Source organism: Labeo rohita, chromosome 3 (assembly GCF_022985175.1).
Source record: "Labeo rohita strain BAU-BD-2019 chromosome 3, IGBB_LRoh.1.0, whole genome shotgun sequence".
Lineage (NCBI taxonomy): Eukaryota > Metazoa > Chordata > Actinopteri > Cypriniformes > Cyprinidae > Labeo > Labeo rohita.
The window spans coordinates 24,639,387-24,656,001 of record NC_066871.1 but is presented as its reverse complement, the minus strand read 5'-3'; the positions used below and the strand labels follow the sequence as shown (position 1 = coordinate 24,656,001).

General features: G+C 37.1%; 1 protein-coding gene across 1 annotated transcript; it reads right to left on the bottom strand.

Annotated features, from left to right (window-relative positions):
• Positions 1 to 595: 595 nt before the first annotated feature.
• pold1 (polymerase (DNA directed), delta 1, catalytic subunit) lies at positions 596 to 14,995 on the bottom strand. Its single transcript, XM_051106761.1, has 27 exons — positions 14,873 to 14,995; positions 13,837 to 14,035; positions 13,591 to 13,704; positions 13,362 to 13,502; positions 13,144 to 13,269; positions 12,440 to 12,608; positions 12,222 to 12,336; positions 11,550 to 11,679; positions 10,504 to 10,670; positions 10,281 to 10,385; positions 9,972 to 10,112; positions 9,783 to 9,893; positions 9,467 to 9,658; positions 9,290 to 9,378; positions 8,083 to 8,199; positions 7,807 to 7,920; positions 6,706 to 6,853; positions 6,520 to 6,615; positions 6,301 to 6,438; positions 6,041 to 6,216; positions 5,687 to 5,839; positions 4,168 to 4,270; positions 3,957 to 4,089; positions 1,268 to 1,381; positions 1,128 to 1,180; positions 951 to 1,048; positions 596 to 824 (listed from the first exon to the last, which is right to left on the bottom strand). Exons 2-27 carry the CDS (start codon positions 14,021 to 14,023, stop codon positions 737 to 739), a joined length of 3,318 nt encoding a protein of 1,105 aa, XP_050962718.1. The 5' UTR covers positions 14,024 to 14,035; positions 14,873 to 14,995; the 3' UTR covers positions 596 to 736.
• Positions 14,996 to 16,615: the final 1,620 nt, after the last annotated feature.

Below are 16,615 nucleotides of genomic sequence, written 5' to 3'. Positions count from 1 at the left end.
TAAACTTTTCACCTCATTTCACCATATGACCTCCAGTAAGTTGCCTGAGAAAGAATTATTGTTCTAGTATGATCCATATGGGATTTTCAAATACTTGTAACCCTTAATATAGCTTGGACTTAGGAGTATAATGACCGAAATGAAAACATGCATGAATGCAATATGCTGGATATATAAAATATTGCCTAGGGTGACTTTTTTTTTCTGTTTTCTGAACCCTGTTGAACTTTAAAAAGTTACAAAAGTAGCTTTATGGTAAAGAATCACTTTAAGGACAAAAGCTATGGGTTGAATCTCAGATAACAGGCTCTTGAACTGTAGATTTACTTAGAGACACCAACCTGGTCCCCATTACTGCGATCATCAGACAAGCACATATAAAAATGTGAAATTTTTATCTGATGATAGCATTATAAAAAAAATTTGACAATTGAATTGTTTGTGACTTTACATAATATTATGGAAGCCATTATGCCTTTATTTCACTTAAAACCTGTAATGAATAGATTTTGAGTAAAAAAAAAAAAAAAAAAACATGATTAAAACGTATTAAAGTATTGTTAAATCAGACGAGAAGAAAAGAGAAGACAACCATTTTACAAAAATGCACTTTATTTATTTACTCATCCACTAGAAAATGAAGATTCTTTACAAAATGGAGTGAGAAACTCCTTCACTGAGGTACAATGATGATTGAATGTAGAAAGGTGAAAGCAAAAGAAAAGATCCTCGTCCATCACCAGCCGAAACGAGAGATGAGCTTTTCCTGATCATCTAAATCCTTCTGCACCTTCTTCCTCATGTAAAAGATGGGGCAGTCTCGACTGAAAAAGAAAGAAACAAAAATGTGTTTTATTCACTGGTATATTCACTATCACCAAAGTAATTATACCTAAACACTGAATATTTGATATATCATCCGGGTCTAGTGTGCACATGTATGTTAATACCTGGTACACAGCACATCTTCATGCAGTGAACCTTGACAGCGCTGACACTGAGTCCACAGACGTGAGAATTTCTCTTCTAGAGTCGACAGATGAGCGATCTAAAAGACACAAACAATCTTCAGCCTCACTTATGAACACAAGTTTGCCAAGATTTAAACATAAAAACACAGAACCCACCTCTTTCTGATAAAGCTCAGACTCCCTCTTTTTGCAGAAGTCACATACAGCAGCTGTAGAAAGGAAAACCATAAGAAGTCCATCAGTTTTGTGATTACTAGTACTACTGAGACCTACACACACACACAACTAATACATACCATCAGTTTTAAGCACAGCTCGGCAGCCAATGCAAGTGCTTCGTTTCTGAGCGAAAGCCATGAGACCACCGACTCTAGATGTCAAGACCGTCTTACAGCGTGTGTGATCGCCCTCTGAAACAACACAGCAAAAGCAGGTGTATTAGCAGATACATTTCTGAAAGAAATGCTATTTTACCAGAGTTTGAAATAAATTCGATGAGATAAAAAGGGTTTGTATCTTTCTGTTCTTGCTGGCAGCACTAAAACAAATATGAGGCCAAATATTTTCCCAGACAGATTTTGCTGTGGGTTCAAATGGGTCAGAAAGCTGCTTGGTTTCAAAGTGATTTCTGTGTGAGCTGTGCTACTATGGGATTATTTTTGTGCCAATAAGAATGAACGTAACTTTGTAAAACTGAACGTAACTTTCCAAGAAATGATCAAAAATATGCCACTGCAAAAGAAGAAAAACACAATGAAAATGAAAAAATGAACTCAGTCGCACGAATTTAACATGCTCTTCAAATATGCTTCATTCTTTGTTAATGATTTTCAAAGAATCGTTTTCGCGAATCATGGATTCTGAATGCGTTGCCACAACTTTCGCTTACGCTTCGCAAATTTTCGTTTGCTGTTTTGGCACAAACCTCTCGTGGGGGCGGGCTTAACAGCGATCTACTCTGATTGGCTAATGAGCTTTTGATGGACAGTTGCTCTCTGACCTGGAATCACAGACGGTGACGTCAGTGGCGCGCATATTGCGGTGTGCAATAGGTCGTGCTTTGTTTATATTAAGTATTAATGTTATTAGTATTTCACCTACGGTCGTCTCTTAGTTTCTAAAGATGAGCTCCCAGGAGAGACACGGAGCGGCATCATCTTCCACCTCAGCTTGTCCCTCAGGGCAGCTTGAAGTAAGTTCGTGTTGCTAAAGTAACGTTAATCAATAACATCGATAAAAGTTTTATTCATGTACAGTGTGCAACAGTTCTGATAGTTTCTATTAACAAAGCACGACGTATTGCACACCGCAACAACTTTCCAATATGCGCGCCACTGACGTCACCGTCCGTGCTTCCAGGTCAGAGAACAAGTGTCCATCAAAAGCTCATTAGCCAATCAGAGTAGATCGCTGTTAAGCCCGCCCCCACGAGAGGTTTGTGCCAAAACAGCAAACGAAAATTGGTGAAGCGTAAGCGAAAGCTGTGGCAACGCATTCAGAATCCATGATTCGCGAAAACGATTCTTTGAAAATCATTAACAAAGAATGAAGCATATTTGAAGAGCATGTTAATTTCGTGCGACTGAGTTCATTTTTTCATTTTCATTGTGTTTTTCTTCTTTTGCAGTGGCATATTTTTGATCGTTTCTTGGAAAGTTACGTTCAGTTTTATAAAGTTACGTTCATTCTTATTGGCACAAAAATAATCCCATATGCTACCGGCATCACGTTTCCGCATCCTAAAACCCACATTTGCGGAAAGTGTTTATATGCTCAAGTGAATTACTTGCACACCTGCAAACTCTGGATTTTTCTTCTAAAAAGTTAAAGGAGAAGTCCACTTCCAGAACAAAAATTGACAGATGATGTACTCACCCCCTTGTCATTCAAGATGTTCATGTCTTTCTTTCTTCAGTCGTAAAGAAATTATGTTTTTTTTTTTTTTGAGGAAAAGATTTCAGGATTTTTCTCCATAAAATGAACTATGGTGAGTTTGAACTTCCAAAATGCATGTTAAATGCGGCTTCAAACGATCCCAAATGCGTTTGTAAATGATTACAGCTGAGAAAAAAGGGTCTTATCTAGCATAATGATCGGTTATTTTCATAAAAATAATACAATTTATATACTTTTTAATGTCAAACGCTCATCTCGTCTTGCTCTGCCTGAACTCTGTTTTGTTCCAGTTCATGACAGTTAGGGTATGTTGAAAAACTCCCATCTCATGTTCTCCCTCAACTTCAAAATTGTCCTATATCGCTGTTTTACCTTTTATTGTTAGGGGGGTTTGATCTTCTTTGCATGTTCACTTTGCAAATTTGAGGTAGAAAATACGATTGGAGTTTTTACGATTGGAGACAGATTTTGCTGTGGGTTCAATTGGGTCAGAAAGCTGCTTGGTTTCGAAGTGACTTTTGTGTGAGCTGTGCTTCATTCATTGCTACACTACTGGCAATGAACAATGGATCTTTTTGGCACACAAAAAAAGATCTGTTGACAGCTAACAACAACAGAGAGAAGTCTATTGTTTCACCCGAAGACATCTTGATCACACGTGGTTACTTCTTCGACTGTGTACTCTGGCTCAAAAAGGTAGAGTATAGCGAAAAACTCCATCTCATTTTCTCCTCCAACTTTGTAAATACTGGGTTGGTTCTTCCACCTACGTCACGTGACCTTTGCAACATGACTGTGTGATGCATGAAGTCAAGCTAGTGCAAGACGAGCACTTGTGATTAAAAAGTCTATACATTTTCTTTTTTTCTTTTTTTTAGAAAACCGTCGTTTCACTAGATAAGACCCTTATTCTTTGGCTGGAGCCCTTTGAAGCTGAATTGAAACTGCAATTAAAGTCCACTATATGGAGAAAAGTACATGAACATCTTGGATGACATTGGGGTGAGTAAATTATCGGGAAATTTTAATTTTGGAGTGAACTAATCCTTTAAACATGCTATGTTTGTAAGCTTAATAGACGATACTCACTCAGCAACACGCTCTCAGCTTTGCTCTCGCCCAGTATGGGTTCAAAGATGCGCAGTAAAGGTTTGGACAGCTGCTGCTCCAGGTAGTACTGTGTGTCTATGGGGATGTTGTTTTCCAGCACATAGATGGGGTCCTGAGAGATAGAACTTAACATAAACAGCTGCAGTACAGGAAAACAGTTATATAAAAACAGGCAATACACAACACTGACCTCTGATTTCATATATGCTGCCACTCCCTTTGCTGCTTTGATGATGACGTACGGGACTCGATCTCCAAGGTTTGGAGCGCTACCGGCATCACGTTTCCGCATCCTAAAACCCACGTTTGCGGAAAGTGTTTATATGCTCAAGTGAATTACTTGGACACCTGCAAACTCTGGATTTTTCTTCTAAAAAGTTGGAGAAGTTCACTTCCAGTACAAAAATTTACAGATAATGTACTCAGCCTCATGTCATCCAAGATGTTCACGTCTTTCTTCAGTCGTAAAAAAATTGTGTTTTTTTATGGAAACATTTCAGGATTTTTCTCCATATAATGAACTGATATGGTGAGTTTGAACTTCCAAAATGCAGTTTAAATGCAGCTTCCAACGATCCTAAATGCAGTTGTAAACGATCCCAGCCAAGGAAGAAGGGTGTTATCTAGCGAAACGATTGGTTATTTTCATAAAAAGAATACAATTTATATACTTTTTAATGTCAAGCACTCGTCTTGTCTTGCTCTGACTGTTTTTTGTTTTTTTTTCGGTTCATGACAGTTAGGGTATGTCGAAAAAAAACTCCCATCTCATGTTCTCCCTCAATGTCTAAATCATCCTATATCGCTGTTTTAGCTTTTTTGATTGGAGGTTTTCAACATACCCTAACTGTCTTGAGCCAGAATACACAGAGTTCAGGCAGAGAAAGACAAGACGAACGTTTGAGATTAAAAAGTATTTAAACTGTACGAAAATAACCGATCGTTTCGCTAGATGAGACCCTTCTTCCTCAGCTGGGATCATTTACAACCGCATTTGGGATCGTTTGAAGCCGCGTTTAAACTGCATTTTGGAATATCACCATAGTCCATTATATGGTGAAAAATCCTGAAACATTTTCCTCAAAAAACAATTTCTTTACGACTGAAGAAAGAAAGACATGAACATCTTCGATGACAAGGGGGTGAGTAAATTATGTCAATTTTTGTTCTGGAAGTGGACTACTTCTTTGAAGTAATAAGCATCTGAAAACGTTTTTGGAAAATTCTCATATTAAACCCAAAGTATACTTTGTTTTTGTACGCGTACACTATTGTATGCGTACACCTAAACGCGTAGCCTTAATATTCAAGTATATTCAATTTTAAGTTTTGCGTGAACACGGATGGTCGACACATGCACTCTAGAAAGCTTCATCCACATCCAGTGTCTGCTCTATATTTTAATTTATGACTGATAAATCTTTTTAAAGGGCTCATCGGATGCTAAGTTCACTTTTTCATGCTGTTTGAACATTAATGTGTGTTGGCAGTGTATGTACAAATTTACCCTATAATGATAAAAATCCATGCAGTGTTTTTTAATTAATCTGTAAAAATAACATTCCCTTTTTCAAATCGAGCCATTCTCAGATGCTCGTTGTGGCGTCACACCCACAGAGGTCGGATTGGCCTAAATTACGTGAATGGCATATTTCAGTGTCAGCATGGAGAATTCTAAACTCATAGTCAAGATAAAAAGAAACACGCACCTCTCAGCCAGCTCAACGTGGGCCTGTTTGCCAGCATACTCCTGTGCAGTGCGTGTGAGCTCTTTAGTTATGACCAGCTGACTGATGTCAATGCGGTTGCACAGCAGATCAGAGATCACCTCTTTAGCATGAGCTACTGCTCCATCAGGGTCTCTGAAACACAAAATACATCATCACGCCACATGAATTAATGTGTGTTGGGATGTGCAAGGTGTGCTGCCACCAGAATATACACAAAAATGGCTTTTGTTAAAGCTTGTAGAGTCTTGTCTTCATTCTTACGCATGCTAGTTTGTGCGTCACCATTGTGTATCCAAGCACATGGGAGTTTTCTGAGTGTGGCAATGTTTGTACCTGTCAATGAGGATGTTTTGGAGGCATGTGTTGATAAGGTTGGCCACTAGAGGGCAGTTGTCTCGTCTGACGGTCTCAATTCCTTTGCAATCCATCTTATCATGATGTTCAGCGTTAGAAGAGAAATACAACCCGGCGTACCTCTTCTTATTGATCAACAGATACGGGTAATACACCTGAAAAAGTGTGAAAGCGATTATTAAACTTGTTAGGAATAACATCAGATGGCTTCTGTTGTGAAATCTTGGAGTTTTCTCTACCTTCTCAAACTCTAATTTGATTGGTGGAACGAAGTGGGAGGAGACCCATTCGGCTGCCTCCTTTCCCAGATTCATTGCTTCCTGTACTGTGGCCACACCTAGTTTCACCATCACAGAGTCTGTGTCTCCGTAGATGACCTGAAACACAGCTGACTTCCATCATTGCATGTTTTTAGTGTATTGAAACAAAGGTAAAAACACATTTGTGTGATTAAATACCTTTGCATCTGCCTGGTAACCATTAGAGATTATGTATCTTGATTCCACAAGCTGTTTGGTCTGTTCAATCATCTGCCTACCAAAGCCTGTGACGCTCTACAGATGAAATAGAAAAAGAGCCTCTTAAAACATCTCTGTTTAAAACCATCTGACCATATTTGTTCATGTGTGAGTGCTGAAACTCACCTGTGAGATCTCCAAACAGGGCAGCTTGCCCACCTGAGCACCGGTGAAACCGTACACGGAGTTTGCACTGATTTTCAAAGCTAACTGCCTTCCATCCAGCACCTGCTTTTTAAAGGGGTCTGTCTCTTTCTTCAGCTCTGCCTTTGCCCTACAGGCACATCAAAGTGTCAAGAGTTCAAATTTAAATATGACATATAATCGTATTCAAAACTTGGTAAAATAATGGTATGACTTGCTAAATTAATGATGCTGTTAAAATAAGCATAAAAACACAGAACGCACACCAGGGTCAGAAATTAAATTTTTCATTAACCATATGTTGTCTTTAATGTCAAATACTTATATTTACCCAATTACTTTAAATCAATATTTTAAAAACTGGTTTCAGTAACAACAGGCTGTTTAAAATTGTATCTAAATTACACATGTAAAAAAAAAAAAAACTGGAGCTCATAGGGCTGCAATATTATGACAAAAAATGATTATTGTAGATCATTGCTCTTTATATTGCAATAATGATTATTAATATCTATACAGAACACAATATAAAACATTTTTGTTTCTTATTGGGCACATCACATTCTGGCTTCATAGACAAACATGTTGGTGCATGACTTTAGTCTAACACAAGTTACGCAAAAACTCCTGTTATAATCACTTGAAGCCACAAAATTAATCTTTTATTTACATTGTATCTGCACTGTGTTTACAATGAGGGAATTCGCAAGCATGTGCACTCAACAGCTCCGTCACCTTCAGTGCTAACTAATCTAAGCACCTCTGACAGGCCAATCCATTCCAAGTTCAACAGAAACACGTTTGATTGGTTATATGGATCAACGCTGCACAAAACACATTCTGATGCAGTGTGAGTGAATCTAAATGTTATTCTGCGAATTGACACTTTTTGTTCATTTTACATTTCATACTACAGACGCAATACATTGTTTCATTGTACAGGGGCATTTTTTACCCCTTTGTCTTGAATTTATGGGGCATTTTAGCCAATTATCCTCAATTTCCGACCATGAGGCACACTATTTACTATCAGTAGTGAAGAGTTTATTAACAAACCTCATTTCTTTTAATTGTTGAACTCACCTTTTCCTGGCACTCAGCAGGTTTTCAAGGATCTCAGGAAGAAGGCCCTTCCTCACAGAGCTCTTCACAAACAAATCACCTGTGGGGGTCTTGATGAAATCTTCTGGAGCCAGACTAAAAACATGCACACACACACACACACACACACACACACACACACACACACAATATAAAGCTTTAATAATTTGCAAAATGAAGAACATCACAATTAAAAAAAAAAAGGCAATTCTAAGAAACTTTCACTCTAACACTTTACATAACACACACACTCCTCACCCGAGTTTCTCCACCTGGTTTTTCTGCAGGAGTGTAGTGTAACATAAATTATGAGCCATCATGATGGAGGGATACAGTGAGGAAAAATCCAGGGTCGCTATAGGAACACTGTAATACCTGGAAACAGACACAAAATTTGGGGTTAGAATTTTTTTTTTTAAATAAATTTCTTACGCTCACAAAACTAAAACAATAAAAACTGTAATGCTGTAAAATATTATTACAATTAAAAAAAAACATTTTCTATTTTAAAGGGAACCCAGGGCATTAAGACTTGTATGGCTTAATATAGTGTAAATAATATCTCTTACTGAAACCCCATGAAAGATCTATGTTATTTAAAAAAAACAAAACACAACACACGTTGTTTTACACATATTTTGGACTATGGGGGGGCGACATTATTCGAATCGCAATCGGTGAGCTACTGGTGCTACCTGTTGCTATTTTTACTACAACACAACTCCGAAAATAAAATACTGATACTATAAGCACAGCTACGGAAAGAGCTTACATGTGGTGATGGATATAAGCGCAGGGTTAAACCAAATGCTGTATCATTGATTTTTTTCCCCAGGAGGAGTCTAAATGCCCCCTGATCTCAAGTGAAATCCGTGCTGAGAAAATCCTTCAGTGGCTGCGGTGTTATGACAAGCGTCAGCATGTTTACATCCTGCCAGGATGGCATCTAGTGTTTCTTGTCTCTGCCATTTGTAAGCTCTTTCAGTAGCTGTGCTCTACTACAAGCCTTAAAGGCATCAAAGCTAAAGTGGAGAGAACAAAGACGTGGATCTTCAGGAAGTTTTATTTGGATACAGGCATCTTCCCATTCTTTTCTTCTCTTCTTTTCATTAGGAAAGCAATGGAGACTAACATAATTTCTCATGTTGCCCTCTGACAGAAAATGACAACTAAAAGCCACACATTGTGGCATTGTATCAGTATTTTATTCTTCTGTATTGTGTTGTTGTAACCAGTAGCTCATTGACTGCAACCATTTGACATAATCAAAAAAATGCCCCCCCACCAATAGTCCAAAATATGTATAAATCACTATCACTTTTTACTGATTTACAGACAGCCAACTTTTAAACAATAATGAATTTATGTGCTTTTAGATGACCAATTTTTATTTTAGTAATCAAGCGATTTTTATATTCTCTGATTTAAGAATAAAAATATAATCACAAAATAAGTGGGTACAAACCCTTTCTCTGGCTCTATGACAGTGGCTCCAGTGTAGTCCTCCCCACCCTCCGTCCGCACCACTGGCATCACCAGATCCTGCTTCATAGCCTACAATTAAGCCATTGGAAATACATTTAAGCATCATGTTTGCTAGGTTTGTTATATTACCATATGCAACAAAGAGAAATGCGCAGACCTGTCTCAGAAGCTGTGAAACTACTTTAATCTGCTGCCCACGAGAGAGCAGGTAGGTCAGGGGCACCCCGGTAACTCTGGCCATTTCCATGTAATTAATGACGCACATTAACTTCTGCAGCAAGCGCAGGGGCAGATACGCATCCTTCAGACAGTACACAGCCAAACGCCTACGCGTCTGCTCATTCCCATTCTAATCAAACAAATAAAAGAAAGGAAAGACAGTTTTTTGAGGTTTACTGGAAGTCAAATCTTTTAGATGGAGTTGAGGGATCTGATGGGCTAAAAGAATAGAACAATGATCTGACTGGCTGTACCTGCAGGTCTGTGATGATCGAATGCTGCACATCTTCCTTCTGCTCCTGCAGAAAATGGAAACTGACTGCGTTTAGGGTGTAAGAGCGCAGTTTATAATCCCTCAGCAACACCTACAACACAGAAAAAACTTGGTGAGTCACAGTATGTGTAGTCATGAATTAATATGATGGGAGTTTAAGTGTGTGTACCTGTAGTAGGTCAAACTGCACACGTCCTTCCATATTGACAGTTTTGTTCTCTCTGCGCCCCATCTGTTTGCTCTGGAAGCTGGAGTCCTTTAGGACTGATTTAATGCCCCGCACACGACCCAGATACGGGAACAAATTCACCTACGGAGAGAAACGACTGGCTCAAAATACCATTACACCTGCCTGAATTATAATATAAAGCCTTTTGACAAGAGCCACCACTGATCCCTCTGGTTTTGTGTTCACTTCCCATGACAAATGACAAAAAATAGTAAATAAACTTGGTGTAAAACCATAAAATCAAGTTACCTTTAAGGTTGCGGCTCTGTTGAGGAGGTACGGAAGGTCAAAGTTCTGGATATTGTAGCCGGTGATGATGTCAGGATCCACTGTCCTCACAAACTCAGCCCAACTCTGAGATAATCACACGTATGCATTATTATTATTGCACCAGGTACTTTTACTTTGGAAAAAATATGCACATGAAAGCATTTCAGTGCAAGCATAGTTGCAAGAATCTGTGAGTATTTACCTGCAGTAACTGTTTCTCTTGAGTAAAGCAGAGAATCTGGGAGCCCACTATACTGGCACAGCTCTGTAAGGTAAAGACCGTCCGGATAAACGGCTCCTTCTCTCCCTGACGTTGCACCATTGAGGCGATCTGAATCACAGGATCAATCTCTGGTTCGGGAAACACACCTGTAACACAAACAGTTCAGTTATTTACACAGGAGGGCATAATACAAAAAGCACAAGCACAAAAGTGGCACAATGTGGCTACTACTTGTACATGTACTAAGCTACTTGTTATTGTTAGCTTGGATTATGTTACATTGACGAAAGTGTTACATTTATAAAAATTACCTTGCTCAAAAGTTTACATATGCTTGATTCTTAATACTGTGTTGTTACCTAAATGATGCACAGCTGTTTTTTTTTTTTTGCTTGATGGTTTTTCATGAGTTCCTTGTTTATCCTGAACAATTAAACTTCCTGCTGTTCTTCAGAAAAATCCTACAGATCCTACAAATTCTCTTTTTTAATCATTTTTGTGTATTTGAACCCTTTCCAACAATGACTGTATGATTTTGAGATCCCTCTTTTCACACTGAAGACAACTGAGGGTTGAAAACTTTTGAACAGAATGAAGATGTGTAGATTTTTCTTATTTTGCCTAAATATCATATTTTTTTTTCATATAGTACTGCCCTTCAGAAGCTACAGAAGATACTTACATGTTTTCCAAAAATAAGTAAATTTAAAGTTAAATTTACCATAATCTTCAAATTCCAAAAGTTTTTACCCCCTGGTAATATACTTGATTTTTTTTTTTTAATTCACTATCTAAAACAACGAAAACTTGAATTTGTGAATTGTTCAAGAGAGATGATACTCCACTAGAAATGCTGAGGTCCAAACACAATCAGTGTCAGATTCACAACTTTATACACAACTTTCTACCACATGGTTTTATGGACTGCTACTGAAATAACACATTAAACGCAAAATAAGCTCACGTAAATGAGCTTAAACAAGGACAAAAACAAAAACAACAACAAAAAAAAGACACACACACACCTTTTCTGCCAGCACACTCAATATCAAAGCTTAGGACTCTGAGTGGAGCGATCCTCTGCCATTCTCCCTCAGCTGGATGACTGATCAAGTTATTCCATGCCACATCCACCTCATACTGACATAGGGACACCTAAGAGAGAAATACATTATAGACACACCAGATGAGTGTGGCACTTCAGTATATCACTCCAATTCCTTAAAGGGTTGTTTCACCCAAAAAATAAGAATTCTGTCATTAATTACTCACCCTCACGTCGTTCCAAACCTTTGATTATTTTCAGAACACAAATTAAGATATTTTTAATGAAATCCGAGAGCTTTCTGAACCTGCCTAGACAGCAACACAACTGACACGTTCAAGGCTCTGAAAGGTACCAACAATGTCGACAAAATAGTCAATGTGATATCAGTGGTTCACATGGAACTTTCTTACTACCTTTCTGGGCCTTGCACGCATCAGTTTCGTTGCCGTTTAAGCAGGGTCATAAAGCTCTTGGATTTCATCAAAAATATCTTAATTTGTGTTCTGAAGATGAAAGAATGTCTTACTGGCTTGGAACGACATGAGGGTGAGTAATTAATGACAGAATTTTCATTTTTGGGTGAACTATCCCTTTAAGTGACTGATTAAAAAAAAATAATAATACAATAAAATAAAATACAATAAAGTACCTTTCCTGGATATTTTGAATCTGTCTGTCCTTCACTTCTCTCCTCCCTCAGCCTGTACTTCCCTTTAGGAAGCTCAATCCAGCAGCAACCGACCACATCACTGTCCACCATGAACCTGCCATCACATGCACAAAGTCACACGCTTTATCGGGTCCAGCAAATAATGTCCACCATACATTACCAGTTTCAGAAATTTTCAAGTACACACAAACACACACCTGATCTCAAAGTCAATGTTGGCTTCATAGGCCTGGTAGCTCTGGGTGGCGAAGTTGCCAAATTTAAAGCCCTGCTCAAGAAGACGCTTTGCCGGGGCAATCAGACGTGGCATTGCCATGGTAATGCGCAGAAAGTCATGGGGTTTGTTTCCATGGTAGTGATACATACCTTAGCACAAATAGAGAAAAGTCAGTCAGCTATAACACATCATAAAAACAGTTCCACTCACAATATCGTACGTTTAAAATAAAGAAAGAAATTTGTAAAAATTAACCACTATTAGCTAAAGAAATGAATACTCACTTCCTATGAAAAGGATGCATTAAACTGATCATTAAAATGACAGTAAAGTTGTTTCTAAAGCCATTTCAAATAAATGCTGTTCTTTTGAACTTTCTATGTATCAAAGAATGAAAATAAAGTATTATAGTTTCTACAAAAATATTAAGCGGCATAACTTTTTTCCCCAACACTGATAATAATAATAATAATAATAAATGTTTCTTGAGCAGCATATTACAATGATTTCTGAAGGATCATGTGGCACTGAAGACTGTAATAATGTATTAAAATAGAAAAGAGCTATTTTAAATTATAATATTATATGTCAGTATTTTCAATTTACCATATAAAAAAATCTTACCAATCTCAATCTTTTGAAGGGTAGTGTATAAACACACAAATTTACACTAATATGACTTACTTTCCTTCTTGGTGATGTCCACTGCCAGCACAGTGACTGCTATATTGTCTTTATTGGAGCGCATATCCTTCAATACAACAGAGTTCAGCTCTTTCTGAAACTCAGCCAAGTGTGCATTTGTAAAACCTGAGAAAGACACAGACATATCGTGAAATCATGAAAGACGTGTTTAACACATCTCAATGACACTGAGCAGGTTCCTGTAACTGGCAGCTCACCATTGGGGGCAGGAACATAGAAATATGGGGCGAATCCATGAATGTGGCAGCACACGCTATTTCCACTGTCCGTCACACCGAACATACGCACTATGGGCACTTTGCCCTGTACCTGTCCGGGCATTCCCGCCACTGGAGGTCCTAAACACCAGACAACAACACACTGAGACAAACATCTAAACGAAATAATGGATTTTTATGGGTTTGTGAGAGAGCATGTATATCTCACCCAAGTAGTAATCCAGGTCTATCTGCTGGAAAATTAGTGTGTCTGAGTTTGGTTGTAGAGGAGGCGCATGAGGTCGTTTCCAACGTGGGTTAAGATCAGCAGAGAATAAGTCACCTGAGCAAAAGAAAGCAGATCATGTAGTTAGAATGTCGTTAGATTGTCTTAATTTTTCTTTTTTGTTTTGTACTGCAATTGGTTGGTATGTTGTTTTGAATATCTTGCAGACAAACAGTTTTTGATACTTACCCACTGGAATGACATCATGACCTGCTTGCCCCTCCCCTGACTCCACCTCCATTTCCATTTCATCAAATAGAGCGAGTTCCTCTTCGAACTGGGAGGGACTATCCTCCCATTCTGTGTTCATTTTCCCCTTCTTAGCCTGTGAAGCCCCACCCACTGCAGGGCCTCCATTGCGCCTTTTAAAATCCATTCTAAAGTAGCTCTGCAAAAAAAATGTCAGCTTTTTATGAACAAATCAAAAACGTACAAATGGTCCCTTCTGCCTTGCCAAGTGAATATATATTGAACACATTATGAGTAACAAAGTATACAATTTATAAGGTGAAGACACAGTGCACATCACACGATTAAACGTCTCAAAAATAAAGAATAACATCAAAACATTCTCAAAGAATAACATTCCGATGGAGCGCGTCAGAACACTAACGTCATTTGCATAAAAGGGGCGGAGTTAACAAAACAGGCGTAAAAGAGTCTTTCAAAATAAGCTGCTTTACTTTTTATTCAGACGTTTCTGGAGTTTGACAGACACGTTATGTATAAAACAATAGATATTTGCAAAACGCACTCTTTCACTAGTCCACTTTGAACTATTTAGAAGCTATTGTTGATGACCTGAGTGTCTTTAGGTTGGGTCAACATAAAAGTAAAGTATTGCGCATAATTAGCAATATTTCGTTTAACAAGGAACATACGCAACGTACAGGTTATTTAGGTTTTGCACACAAGTATTCTTTCAACTATTTAATCTTGACTGGTAACTTAGCAACCAAAATAAACATTTATTTAGCAACAGTAAGATCACATAAACAAGATTTAGGCTAATTATGTTTACGTTCTCATTGCGTATTATTAACGTTAAATACTAACTTACTCTAGGCGAACTGGACAAACAAGAAACTTAGCAAAACATGTTAGCAACATGCCAAAACAACAAAGAGAGGCTGCAAACTCATGCTACATCGCAAAAATAGCTGCAGCAGGCAATCTAATATATTAAGGCGAACTCCAGCCACGGAACAAATATATAATCTTTCACCTTTTATTCCAGCTCGATCGCTTTTACTCCACATATGTGCTTGACAAATCTCCCGCCACTTCACAGCGTTGACTGTCAGTTTCCACCGGACCCTGAGCAACATCCGTTTTCCCGGTAAAATTGCGTAGGGTCCACGAAGGACTGCAATTGGTCGAAATGTAGGAAGTGAGTCGCTTGTATATGGATGACGATTACTGCCATGTTGAGAGGGTCGTGTTTGAGAAGAACGATTAAAAACATTGTTTTAATAAATAAGTAAATAGATAATCAAATGAGTGCCAAATTAGAAAAATTATAAGTAACAAATTAGACCTTACAGGTTAAATGCAGCCTAATAGCTCTTTAGAATAATAAATAATTAATATGTCATACATAATTAATATAGATATTTGATCTACGTTTATTATACTATCCAAGTCATTTTTATAAAAACCAAAGTACTCTATTTAGCAGGATTGTTTTACAATATTGCCAAAGCATTAGTAGCCTATAGACAATCAATAGTTGTCACAGGGAGAGAAAAATAAAATAAGCCCGGCAACATAATGTTAATAATAATAATAACGAAATAAAACATTTATTTATTTATTTATTTATTTATTTACAACAATTACTTTTGTGGCAACAACTCCTCTTCCCCAAATTCAGGACATAATACTGCAACATAATACTGTAAATAACCACACTGCCCTTTCAATTTAAGCTTTAAAGTACTTTACGTGCATGCTTGTGTTTACATATAACATTGCCAAGGCATTATACACAAAACAAGTAAGGACAAGAAAAATAAATATACAATATTAAAATAAAAGTAACAATTAATCTGTATTACAGTAAGTAAGTATAAATAATGAATACAAATATAAGTAAATAATGAATAAAATAAGAAAAGTAACAGAATGCTAGAAAAATAGTTTATATAATGAATGAATGAATGAATATAAAATTATGGCGCTAAATAATGAATAAAATAAGGAAAGTAATAGAATGGTAGAAAAAATTGTTTATATAATGACTGAATGAATGAATGAATATATACAATTATGGCACTAAATAATGAATAAGAAAAGTAATAGAATGGTAGAGAAATTGTTTATATAATGAATGAATGAATGAATGAATGAATGAATGAATGAATGAACAAATACATAAAATTATGGCGCAAAATAATGACTAAAGAAAAGTATTAGAATGATAGAAAAATAGGTTATATAATGAATGAATGAATGAATGAATGAACAAATAAAATAGTTTATATAATGAATAAACTAATGAATAGATAAATAAATAAATGAATAAATATCAAATTATGGCGCTAAATACTGAATAAAATAAGAAAAGTAATAGAATGATAGAAAAATAGCATATCTAATAAATAAACTTACGGCTCTAATTAATAAATAAAATAAGAACAGTTACAGAATAATAAAAAAATAGTTTAATATATAAACATTTATCAAGACATCAGAACCAAAATATCTGTAATATATGTAGTGATTATGTACTGATATTATGTACTGATGTACTGATCAAGGCAGTAATTGGTTCTGAGGGTATACAGCTGAAAATGTGCACAAAACCCAGTTGCCTGAAGAAAATAACAGGGACGATTTTTTTTACCAGCATTATGTTTAGCCAATCAAATATTTCATACAAGTCAACGCCTATCATTTTGGGGAAGTGAGCGGTGAGGAGGAGACGCTGCTCCTTCATTTACCGAGAGATCGAGGAGGAGGAGACGGC